This window comes from Mya arenaria, chromosome 13 (assembly GCF_026914265.1).
Source record: "Mya arenaria isolate MELC-2E11 chromosome 13, ASM2691426v1".
Classification (NCBI taxonomy): domain Eukaryota; kingdom Metazoa; phylum Mollusca; class Bivalvia; order Myida; family Myidae; genus Mya; species Mya arenaria.
In genome coordinates this window covers 47,093,572-47,106,738 of record NC_069134.1, presented here as the reverse complement: position 1 = coordinate 47,106,738, position 13,167 = coordinate 47,093,572, and the positions used below count along the sequence as shown (strand labels likewise).

General features: G+C 37.9%; 1 protein-coding gene across 1 annotated transcript in view; it reads right to left on the bottom strand.

Annotated features, from left to right (window-relative positions):
* Positions 1–7,494: 7,494 nt before the first annotated feature.
* LOC128215315 (uncharacterized) overlaps positions 7,495–13,167 on the bottom strand; it is a 43,922-nt gene continuing 38,249 nt past the window's right edge. The window contains exons 3-5 of the mRNA XM_052922014.1: positions 11,007–11,167; positions 9,364–9,574; positions 7,495–8,815 (exon numbers count right to left, since the gene is read on the bottom strand). Of these exons, the coding sequence (XP_052777974.1) occupies positions 8,715–8,815; positions 9,364–9,574; positions 11,007–11,167 (473 nt within the window). The 3' untranslated portion in view covers positions 7,495–8,714. The remainder of the gene's footprint in view (positions 8,816–9,363; positions 9,575–11,006; positions 11,168–13,167) is intronic.

The following is a 13,167-nucleotide window of genomic DNA, read 5'->3' as shown; positions in this document are numbered from 1 at the left end:
AGCTTTATTTCCCCCATTTTCTGGAGATGTACATGGTATAAGGTAATACAAACATAAGAATGAATAATTACAAACACAATACAAATTTCATAGTACATAGATATAAAAGGAAGTCACAGTAACATAAATTGCAACAAGTTTGTTTTATACGCATTACGTTGGTCTCATTTATAATTTAGCCACTGCATACTGATCTTACAGACGATTAAGAACAGTGATCATGCATCTGCTAAAATCAATAAACAGTTGCCTTTTAATTTAAACAATATTTCTTCGAAAGCGAAATAGAAATAACTGTTTAAGGATTAGTTCATTTTGTCGAGTGGCATTGTCATTGGTGAACTGCACACATCTTAATGCGTCTTAGTTAAATAAATCATTGCATAATTTAGCACAGTTGATAAGGAAGTCTAACTGTACATCGAGTATCTTTACCAAATGTTCGTCGATTTTGCCAAGTGTGTATAGAATGAATGACTGTCTCGATATCGTATTAAATAAGTCATACATCGGTTCACTCAAACTTTTAATCCCCTCTAGGGATTAAAGTCTCGAATAGCTATTGTTATTCGAGCAACACTCGAAGATCAAGTGCTTGAGCTCATGGCTGCATTGTCGATGACATATACGGCAATCAATCGGCTGGTCTTGGGGACGCTGGCAGCACAGACATGCTAGCAGCTTCATGAGGGAGAGGCTCTCTGGACGAGCTCTCGCGACGGACCACACACTTAATAGGCGCAAATGCGGATGGATTTGTTTAAACAGATCAAAGTCAGAGCTTGTGTCCATTCTCGCTTTCCATGCATTCACTTCGTGGGTGTAGACAGCTGTCTTGCAGACACGTTTTCCATATGTACTTGTTTGGGAATGACGCTTTGACTAGGTTTAGTATAATATACTTTAGGCAAAAGTGATGGGCCACTTCAAGTTGGTGTATGTCTACTCGCGCGAGTCCGTTCTAAACTAAATAAGAACATTGCTTGTCATGCATGTAAACGTATAATCGCATTTTATTGATCACGGTCAAATAACGAGTCACAAAGTCATAAAAGAGCACTAGGTGCATATCATTCTTCATTATAGTTGGACTTAACTTTTGATTATTATTTTTGTTCTATCTTATGAAAATCACAAAGGATACGTCAAGAGTCGTCACATAATTCATTTGGAATGTTCTGTTAGGTGGTCGATCTAAGAAGTTGTTTAAGGAATAAATTGCGGGGTTGATGTCATTATCGGGGTATAAACGAATCCCCGATAATGACATCAAACCCGCAATTCATTACTTATATTTACACCAATAGTTCATTATTTCATTCAAGAACTGTTAATACAAATACTTCCTTTCATTTAAGAAAACGTTTCAGTAATCCTTACATACACATCCTGTAAAATGAAGCGACCCGACTGTAACCGGAAACATTTTATCGAATGACGTCACGATAACGCGGGAAAAAATAATTCACTTATAATCACTTTTAACGTAAAATGGAAACACTTATGACAACAATACATTTAACATATCATACATTAACACTTTCTTAAATGTTAGTTTATATTTACGGGACCTGCTGAGATAATACAAACAATAACAAGATGAACATTTTCATGTATATTGTTACGCGATGAATTGCGATCCGAACATATCCGAAGATGTTGTGTTCATCGGATGATAACCGCAATTGTCGAAAAGCAGTTTATTTAAGGAATGGAAGTTGAGGTGTAAATATATCACTTATATTAATAACTTATATTTCCTTCATTCAATTAGCGTAATACTTCGCACAATTATTAAAGACCATCTTACAATTAGGTTACATAACTTTATTTTAAACCTTAATACAAATTATGTCCCTTAATTGACTTTTTTGTACTTTTTTTCTTATCATTTTTTTGACAGGCACATCTTATATATTCTTAACCAGGTTCACAAATCGAAAACTAGTTATTAGAATTATTCGTTGATCGGGCGGGCTGGTGTTCTGGAGCGGCGTCGAATTCACCTATGGTATCCAATAAGTTTAGTTAAGTTGGAGATATAGTGACCAAACATGGTATATAGGAATAATTTATGGAGACCTTCCAATGGAGTGCATTTAAGGCCGCTAGGATCAAGGTTAATGTCACTGTTATGAAAAAAACAAAAATGGTTTACACTGATTAACTTTAGTTAGGGTCGACATATCTTGACTACACTTCGTATTTAGAAAAACTTTATGGAGACCTTTCATGGGATTGTGTTTGGGGCCCCTGGGGTTAAGGTCAATGTCATTTATGTAAAAAATAGAAAAACGGTTGAAACTGATTAGCTTAAGTTAGGGTTGACATATTTTGACTGAACTTGGTTTTTTGATAGAGTTTATGGAGACCTTTCATGGGATTGGGTTTGGGCCCCTCGGTCAAGGTCACTGCTACTAAAAATAGAAGAACGGTTGAAACTAAGTTACTGCAGTAAGGGTTGACATTGCTTAACCAAACTTTGTATATAGATAGAGATTATGGAGACCTTTCATGGGATTGCGTTTGGGGCCCTTAGGGTCAAGATCACTGATACTTTGAAACTGATTAGCTTTAGTTAGGGTTGACATATCTTGACTGAACTTGTTTTTTAGAAAGACCTTTCATGGAATTGGGTTTGGGCCCCTGGGTCAAGGTCACTGCTACTAAAAATAGAAGAACAGTTGAAACTAAGTTACTTAAGTAAGGGTTGACATAGCTTGACCAAACTTTGTATATAGATAGAGATTATGGAGACTTTTCATGGGATTGCGCTTTGGGCTTCAGGGTCAAGGTCACTGCTACTAAAATAAAAAAACGGTTGAAACTGAATAACTTTAGTAAGGGTTGACATAGCTTTACCAAACTTTCTATATATATATATATATAGAGAGAGAGAGAGAGAGAGAGAGAGAGAGAGAGAGAGAGAGAGAGAGAGAGAGAGAGAGAGAGAGAGAGAGAGAGAGAGAGAGAGAGAGAGAGAGAGAGAGAGAGAGAGAGAGAGAGAGAGAGAGAGAGAGAGAGAGAGAGAGAGAGAGAGAGAGAGAGAGAGAGAGAGAGAGAGAGAGAGAGAGAGAGAGAGAGAGAGAGAGAGAGAGAGAGAGAGAGAGAGAGAGAGAGAGAGAGAGAGAGAGAGAGAGAGAGAGAGAGAGAGAGAGAGAGAGAGAGATTATGGAGACCTTTCACGGGATTGCGATTGGGCCTTGAAATCACTTTAAAACGTAAAATTGAAACACTTATGGTACCAATATATTTAAAATATAATAAACTAACACTTTTAAAAATGTTGATCTATATTTTACGGGACCTGCAGACACAATACAACCAATGACAAGATCAATCGCTTTCAGGTATAGTTGTTATGCAATGAATTACGATCCGAACATATCCGAAGTTGTTGCGTTCATCGATTGATGAACGCAATTGCCGAAAGGCAGTTCATTTAAGGAATGGAAGTTGAGGTGTAAATATTGTTGTTTGACACTGACGTTAAGTGCTATATCACTATGACGTTAAGTGTTGTATCACACTGACACTAAGGCCATCACTGGTCCATACAAACAAAGGAAGCACACGATCATTGGTCTGGATGCTCTTATCGCCAAACATCACAGTTTCGGTAAAATTTCTAGAAATGTGCGCAGATCATATTCTTGGCATTTTTCAAAGAATGTTATGTTTCACTTACCGTGGCGATAATCTTACACCAAGCCTCTCTTTTAACATCCGAGTATATGACGTCATAATTTTGTAATACGTTCATGACGTCATTTCCGATTAAAAGCAGTTCTAAGTTGACGAACGTTTCAAGAATGCTTTTATAAAATGAAGAGAAAATACTACGTTTTCCCTGATGACAGTAATGGAAAACAAACTACTTCATTCAAGTACACATTAGAAAAAGGGGCGCACAGTTTTGCAAATGTTTGTCGGTGGGTCGGAACACAAATTTTTGTCAGCGCAATAATTCGAGAACGGACGTAGGACCATGAAACTTCAGTTGTAGGTTGCACTTGACTACTAGATGACCCCTATTGTTTAAGGTCAGTAGGTTAAAGGTCTTTGCCACTCGTGAAAATATGTTTTTTCGATGACACTCGTGAAATAAAATACGATCTTACACTGAAAAAACAAATATACTCTATACACAGACGTTAAGCGCTGTATGACAGCTGAAGTTAAGTTAAGGAATGAATTGTGGGGTTGATGTCATTATCGGGGTATGAACGCAATTGGGTTGGTCAATGTGTGTGGAGTTCGAAGGACTCCACGCGTACTTTGACCAACCCAATTGCGTTCATATCCCCGATAATGACATCAACCCCGCAATTCATTCCTTATATTTACACCAATAGTCCATTATTTTATTCAAGAAACGTTAAAAAAATACCTCATTTCATCTAAGAAAACCTTTCAGTAATCCGTTTTTACCCATTCTGTAAATAGAACGACCCGACTATAACCGGAAACATTTTTTTCAAATGACGTCACAATAACGCGGGAAAAGATCAACCACTTGAAATCACTTTAAAACGTAAAATTGAAACACTTATGGTACCAATATATTTAAAATATAATAAACTAACACTTTTAAAAATGTTGATCTATATTTTACGGGACCTGCAGACACAATACAACCAATGACAAGATCAATCGCTTTCAGGTATAGTTGTTATGCAATGAATTACGATCCGAACATATCCGAAGTTGTTGCGTTCATCGATTGATGAACGCAATTGCCGAAAGGCAGTTCATTTAAGGAATGGAAGTTGAGGTGTAAATATTGTTGTTTGACACTGACGTTAAGTGCTATATCACTATGACGTTAAGTGTTGTATCACACTGACGTTAAGTGCTGTGTTACACTGACGTGAAGTGCTGTATTACAGTGAAAATAAAGCACGCTGTATTGAAAAATCCGTATAATGATACTGTCGTTTTCTGATTCCGTATCATGCGAGTACCGAGTGTTATCTAGGAACTTCTTTCGCGTTGCTAAAAATAGCGTAACCAGAAAAAGGTAAAACCTGTCAACTTTTAAATACATAAAATTATCTAACTTTACTCACGCTCCAGAAGCATGTAAATATTCAGGAACATGGTCCTCATGTTCTTCAAGGAACCATGAAGATAGGCACAAAGCAGATAACACTTTCAATCTATCTACACAGCTACTTCAGTGAACTAGTTGTTTGCCATTTCGAAGTTCATAGATTGTTGCATTATCCATGTTTAATATAAATCTGAGCAGCTAGCCAATTCAAAGAAGAAGGCGAATTCGCGTCATCGATAGAAATAGCGATTGACTCACGAACTTCCCTCAATTCTGCATATTATGATCGTCAAAAAATCCCACGTATATTTACTCTTTTTTTTTAAAAAATGGCCGCGTTAATACATGTATGTCTACAGGAATTGAGGAAATGACGATTAGTGTTTATATATACTCGTAAAATAAGTACCGTTTTGTTGTTGTTGTTTTTTGTGCTGTTACATTTAATAATTATTTTCGTGTTAGCATTTTGTTAATTTTGCTGAAACATGAAATATTTTGTTCTTATTTTGCTCAATAAAGTAGATTCTGTAACTTCTGACTTCGTTTCGCTGTAGTAGCCTTCATTACACAAAACTACGTAACACATTCAAATTCATACGCGTATTTGACAGATGGCGGTAAATTTAAATCCAATTGAAACCGAAAAAAAAAAAAAAAAAATAGGCAGGTATATTTGAAATGGAATATTACGATAAAACGCTTTTCTGGTGACCGTTCGGTGAGTATTAAACATGCATCCGTCTCGACCTGCGGTCTCGACAGATACGTGTTTACACACCGAACGAGACGTGATACAGGTCACCAGAAAAACGTCCTATCATAATATCCCCTATTTATTATATGCCTATCAAATTCCTTTACCATATCCAACAGTGAAAATACAGCACGGCGTATTGAAAATCCGTATCATGATACTGTCATTTTCTGATTCCGTATCATGCGAGTACCGTGTGTAATTTCGGAACTACTTTCGCGTTGCTAAAAATAGCATGACAAAAGTGGTAAAACCTGTCAAATTTTAAAGACATTAAACTATCTAACTTTACTCACGCTCCAGAAGCATGTAAATATTTATATTTATTATCCATGTTTATTATCATAAATGTGAGCAGCTCGCCAATATAAAGAAGGCTGTATCACACTGACGTTAAGTGCTGTATTTCACTGACGGTAAGTGCTGTATTACTTATAGAAAAATACACGGTTGATCATGGCTTTTGGTTGATAATTGCCCTAGTGGAAGGAATAATTGCCCGAGTTGTTTTGTCATTTGTCAATGATTTCAAATGAATTTAAAAACATGATTTTGTGGAATAATGAAGGATTTGTCATATAATTAGCATGTAGTCTGGAAGTCTTAGAAATGAGATATAACAAAATGGTTTTGAATTGCATTAGCTGCGAAAAATAACGATCGAGTGAGTGGAAATCAAAATATCAAACGTTTTCGTACGTGTTTTCAGAATAAGCCTGCAGTCTTTCCATTCTACAAATAGTTTCTGTTTTACATCGGCTGATTGTGATGTTCATTTCAATAGGTGAGCACAGCGAGGGTCGGTCAAGTCTAGGAGCAGTTTCATAAGAATCTCGGCTTGAATGACCCTAGCCATTTCGCTGGAATAATAAAACAAAACATTTCCTTGTCTCACTGCTTAATGACCTTTCCCGAATGTAAACATCCGGTACGGTTTCGGGTAATACTCGTTACTGAAACACGGAAGGTGTCATTATTGGTAAAACTAATTCCACTATTCTTGCACCGATAGTTCCATTTTAATCCCCATAAAGCTTTTTATGTTTAAATATTTTCCCACCAAGTAAACGGCGGCCATTTTTATTTATAATCGCCCTGACGTGCCGTGATAATAAACGTTTGCGGACGGAGAACAATGTAAGGTTATAGTAAATAAAAAACAATGTGCCGGTGACAGTTGCCGTCAATTTATCGTAGACTGTATCGGTTTTGTTTTTTTAATTCATTCGCATGTATCTCATGCTTACGAAGATCCCCTCATCCATAATGTATTGTTTATGTATTGCCAAGAAAATAAAGTAGTCGACTAATGAAACTAGCTTCGATTGAAGGACAAATCGTTGACTGGTTACAGAAAACACTTAAAAACGTCGGGAAAGTATGCGTTATGAAAAAAATGCCGTGCTATTTACTGTTGACATCAGCTTGATTCGTTTAGATTCCTTTTTTCATATTTTTTTGGTCTGAATTCCTCTTACCAATTGATCGTTTGTCGATAAATACCTGCAGAAAACGTGCTATATGTAAACTTTAAACGAAAGCCATTTGAGGTATGGGATAGCATTTGCATTAAAGGGAGATAACATAACACACACCAAACACAAATGTAAAATTGAATAGTTTATTCTAGATTGAGAACTATTTACAGTCCTCAATATTACAACCCGTCAAATGATACTTAATCTCATTATCATATAAAAACTACAGTGAAGCTAATATTGAAACAGTCAACAATGACATGAGCCACACTCATAAGCTCCGCATAGTCATGTGGAACAGTGTTTACATGACAACAATTTACAATTAAATATACTATATTTTTATACTGTTATTAATTTTTAGAATAGCGTCTTTATTCAACATGTGCACTCGTGCAAACCAACAGATAATCAGTTTTGCGTTCTCTTTTTTTACCCGTGGCATTTACCATTTGCACAATACAAAAAACAGCGTATTTTACTTCTATTCCGAAACGCCCCTTACCAGTTTAGACCAACATCTACAGTGTATGAACAATAGTATAATCATATCGGTACGTAAGCATTCGTTTCACTTTGGTTTATTACTATCGTATTGACATATTCTTCTAGAGTATCCGTATGGTAAATCACCATTAAATAATAATCAGATGCCCTCAGCATGTGTGGGTAGCATTCACTCAATGAGAGAATGGAGTTTTATAATTTATCAATGACCTACAATATGGAAATCGAATATGAAACATTTACATGTAAATGGGTCTATGGTGATTTCAGTGTCTGTCTTCTGTGTTGCCAACAGTAAATTGATATTGATATACCGAGACTGCTGGCTGGAGCTTAGCTCGGCTGACTGGTATCCCCATATATTGGCATATACAGTCTTCATCACAGCAATCCTACCTAAATACAAACAAAACACTATAAGTAATTAAATAAAACATTGCAGCCACAAATATTTACTCTGATGTCGTTCTTGCACATAAAACCGATGTAAATTGCCCTTTATCAGTATGCCACTCATATGGACCAGGACGGACAATACAGATTCCTCCCTTTCGCAAGGACTTGAAGTGTACTTATATCGCCATTGTCTGTATGCTTATCTTAAAAGCAGATATATTGTGTACATCTTCTTTAGATCATTCCCTTTCACATGTTACTGCAATGGAAATTTAAGTAAACTGCATTTTCGCTATACATATTATTTTCTTAAATACTCTAATGTTTGCCTAATACTGGTAGACAAATTTGTTATAACGCCTCTATTATAGTCTCCTTTTGCAAATGTTTGTCTGCTAAGCAATTCCATGTGTCTCGTAAACCACTGTTTTCTTGAGTATATATTATCGGCGGCCTTAACGTTTCACGTCCAACCGTCTGATGTCCGTTACCCACGGTCTATACGCTGCTAGTTGACCAAGTGTCAAGAGTTTGTTGTCGTCGGATCAGGGCTACCGGTCTTGACGTTCATGACGGATCTATCTGGCTTTGGGGAGGTGGCGCTACTCGACGGCTTGGAGCTTTCTGAAAGAAATAAGTTATGAATACAAACTCACATGTTGCATACTTCTTGCCCAATATCTATGACAATTTTAAGTTAAAAGAAACAACAGTTAGATAGACACACTTATAAAAATTATTGTTTTCAAATTATTATTAGTTACACAATTAGTACCTGGGAATGTGGTATATACACACTCAGTGGGTTCATGCCATGCGGATAACATTAGTTATGTTGGAGGTGAGCTATACTATTATATGGCTCTAAACATAGCCTCATAGGCAACGATACTCTTAACCATTTAGTTATAGCGTTAAAATACAATTTGCCGTTTCATCAAATAGTTCAAAATGGACACACGGTAAATATTCATTTCATCTGGTTTTAACATTAGCAAAGGTTCATTTAACATAACATCGAAACCTGTTTTTCACATAGGCAACGATACAATCATATCACTTACGTTATATTGTCCAAATATATTATTAATACAAGCTGCTTGGTACCTTTTCTCGAAATTGACAGATGCTATTTCAATATACAAAAATAAAATGATCACATGAATCCTTACCTGTGCCGTCCTTTTTAGCCCATACCTCCAGCAGGTATTTAAGAACCTCTATGTGTTTGATGTACTCGAGAGCCCCGGGGTTCGCCCCGAGGGAGGAGGGGCAGAGGATCACGGGACCAAGGCAAGTGGCCAGCTGGTCAAGCCCCATCTTGTTCTTGTCACTCTGGACGGCCATCTTATGGAGATGGTTCAACATCATAGACATCGTCTCCTGAAATGAGAGTTAAATGTTTAATGGCGAATGCCACGATTCTAAGAGCGTTGCTCATGCACATGTTTTAGAGGCGGTTCTCCGTTATGCTCGAGGCTTGCATAAAGCTGTCTTCATTTACCAAATCTTAGACTCCACGCCGCGACATGATATAGCTTTTGTCGGATGAAAAAGAACTATGTATGAACACAATAGAAATGCTATGACCAGAGTGCCATATATTAGATGAGCGATCTAGGGAACTTTAGGCCCTCTTGTTTAAAAAATTATCACCCCCATAAAAGTCCTAATTAATGCACTGCGGTATTATTGTTTTATAATTTGCATGTTATACGATTTGAAAAGTAAAAGAAATGATTTTAACAAAATTTCTTGATTTTCGTAATGCTTTAGCGATATGTAAACTTTAAGCGTAGTCGTTGTTGTACTGGATAGACTGGTGACATTTTCCTATAACGTAGTTATGTGTAGTTTAAGCTTTATTTATTATGCAACGATTGTAAAGAAAGTAATTTTAGCTGATGCTAAGTCACTTTCGTTGGCACGATGTTGCATGTCTCGTGGTGGAAACAGGAAAACCTAGAGAAATCCCACTCGTCCAGTATTGGTGACCACCAATCAAACTCAGATACGTTCAGGTGAAAAGCGAGTGCGCTAACAACTGCGCTTACCTGGCAAACTAATAATTATGTAGATATGTATATCATTATTGTGAACTGTATATTTGATGTTCATCGATGAAACTGAAATGATATATATCTATATATATATACAACATGCGACCTGGCGTTTGCAGACTTGACTTTTTCGTTTTCTAAATTGTCAATTCCAGCATATGAAAATAATATTGAATCACGAGACATACTGATGCAATTATTCTGTGACTGCCATTACCGTATGGAGTCTTATGCCTCATGCATTATGCCGTATGGAGTCTTATGCCTCATACATTATGCCGTATGGAGTCTTATGCCTCATACATTATGCCGTATGGAGTCTTATGCCTCATACATTATGCCGTATGGAGTCTTATGCCTCATACATTATGCCGTATGGAGTCTTATGCCTCATACATTATGCCGTATGGAGTCTTATGCCTCATACATTATGCCGTATGGAGTCTTATGCATCATACATTATGCCGTATGGAGTCTTATGCCTCATACATAATGCCGTTGGAGTCTTATGCCTCATACATTATGCCGTATGGAGTCTTATGCCTCATACATTATGCCGTATGGAGTCTTATGCCTCATACATTATGCCGTTTGAGTCTTATGCATCATACATTTCAGTTTTTATCAATATTGAAATCTCAGATTCATATCTCACAGAATAATCTATTTTGATTGTTAATGATTTAACATATCATACCATTATCCTTTATTTTCTATAGCTGCAATTAAGGTAAGTTAGTTGAATAAATGTTCACCTGGTTTGACTTAGGCAGACACTCGAGGATGCTGAGCATTAGCGTGGCGCTTCCGTCTGGATCCCCCGGGAGTCGCACACTGAGGGCATCCAACATCATCTGGTAGAGGGCATTGGTCACCAAGGGCTCCGGAAGTTCCCGCAAGTAATCCTTCAGTACACCTAGTAAAGTTTCGAATTTCAAGTTGTTTTAACAGAATATCCAGAAGGTCATAGCTCAACGTGTTTAAAAGTATCTAAAGTGTTTACAGTTGGTTCAGTGCATACAGCATACGATTAAATATCACATTAAATATACACTAGCTGACCAACTACATTGGTACTGTATTTAAATTGTAATCTGGTACCACTAGTGCGTAGCTTACATCCTATTTGATGCCACTGAAAGTGCTAGCACCAATTTGTTATAGAATATTTCACATATTATAGCGACCTTGATTTTTACTTAACATGATCAATAATGGTACTGTGCCGTGAGTTTTTTAACTTTTAAACCAGTAGATTGGAGCACCAATGGGGAATTAGCTTTCACGTCCAAACCAAAATCCTTTTCACGACACCAAGTTCTTTTCACGATTTTATTATGTTGTTCTTTCCTTAACAATACTTGATGTAATAACACAGTGTGTGTAGTCCAAAAATCAACACCAAATACATTGTACAACAGCGACAACGCTATAGTTTGCTGGACTGTGGTAAAAACACCTCCGATCACAGACAAATTTCAAGAGTCCGTTTTCTATGAAGAACTACCTTTTTTCCTTTTCTCTAAACATTTAAAAATCTGTTACCTTATATTGTGCAGCCCGGACACGCATTACATAAATTAAACCAATAGAAAACAGGAAATACTTCAAAAAGACTGTCAGCTTAGCTCAAACTAATTACTTCTGATTTCAAATAACAGGTGTAAAAACATCTAACAAATAATAATAAAATCTGACCCAAAAAATCAAAGATACACAGATATTGCGACAAGGTTGTACAGAGATGGTTACATAGGTGATATCAAGAGAGTTAAGAAGCATTCGACCATGGAATCTCGTCTATTCCCCCAACAAAAACCACAATCGACCATGGAATATCGTCTTTTCCCCCAATATAAACCGACCATGGAATCTCGTCTATTCCCCCAACATAAACCACAATCGACCAGGGAATCTCGTCTATTCCCCCAACATAAACCACCTTCGACCAGGGAATCTCGTCTATTCCCCAAACATAAACCACAATCGAACTTGATCAATATGGTATAGAGACATTCATTCTGGCCAAATTTCATACAGATAGGGTAGCAAATGGCCTCATGGGCATCACCAATAGTGGCCTATTTGTTGACCGGACATGGCCTCATGGGCATCACCAATAGTGGTCTATTTGTTGATCGTACATGGCTTCATGGGCATCATCAATAGTGGTCTATTTGTTGATCGTACATGGCTTCATTGGCATCACCAATAGTGGACTTTTGTTCACCAGACATGGCCTCATGGGCATAACCAATGGTGGTCCATTTGTTGGCCGGACATGGCCTCATGGGCATCACCAATGGTGGTCCATTTGTTGGCCGGACATGGCCTCATGGGCATCAACAATAGTGGTCCATTTGTTGGCCGGACATGGCCTCATGGGCATCACCAATAGTGGTCCATTTGTTGGCCGGACATGGCCTCATGGGCATCACCAATAGTGGCCCATTTGTTGACCGGACACGGCCTCATGGGCATCACCAATAGTGGCCCATTTGTTGACCGGACACGGCCTCATGGGCATCACCAATAGTGGCCCATTCGTTGACCGGACACGGCCTCATGGGCATCACCAATAGTGGCCCATTCGTTGACCGGACACGGCCTCATGGGCATCACCAATAGTGGCCCATTCGTTGACCGGACACGGCCTCATGGGCATCACCAATAGTGGCCCATTCGTTGACCGGACACGGCCTCATGGGCATCACCAATAGTGGCCCATTCGTTGACCGGACACGGCCTCATGGGCATCACCAATAGTGGCCCATTCGTTGACCGGACACGGCCTCATGGGCATCACCAATAGTGGCCCATTCGTTGACCGGACACGGCCTCATGGGCATCACCAATAGTGGCCCATTCGTTGACCGGACACGGCCTCATGGGCATCACCAATAGTGGCCCATTCGT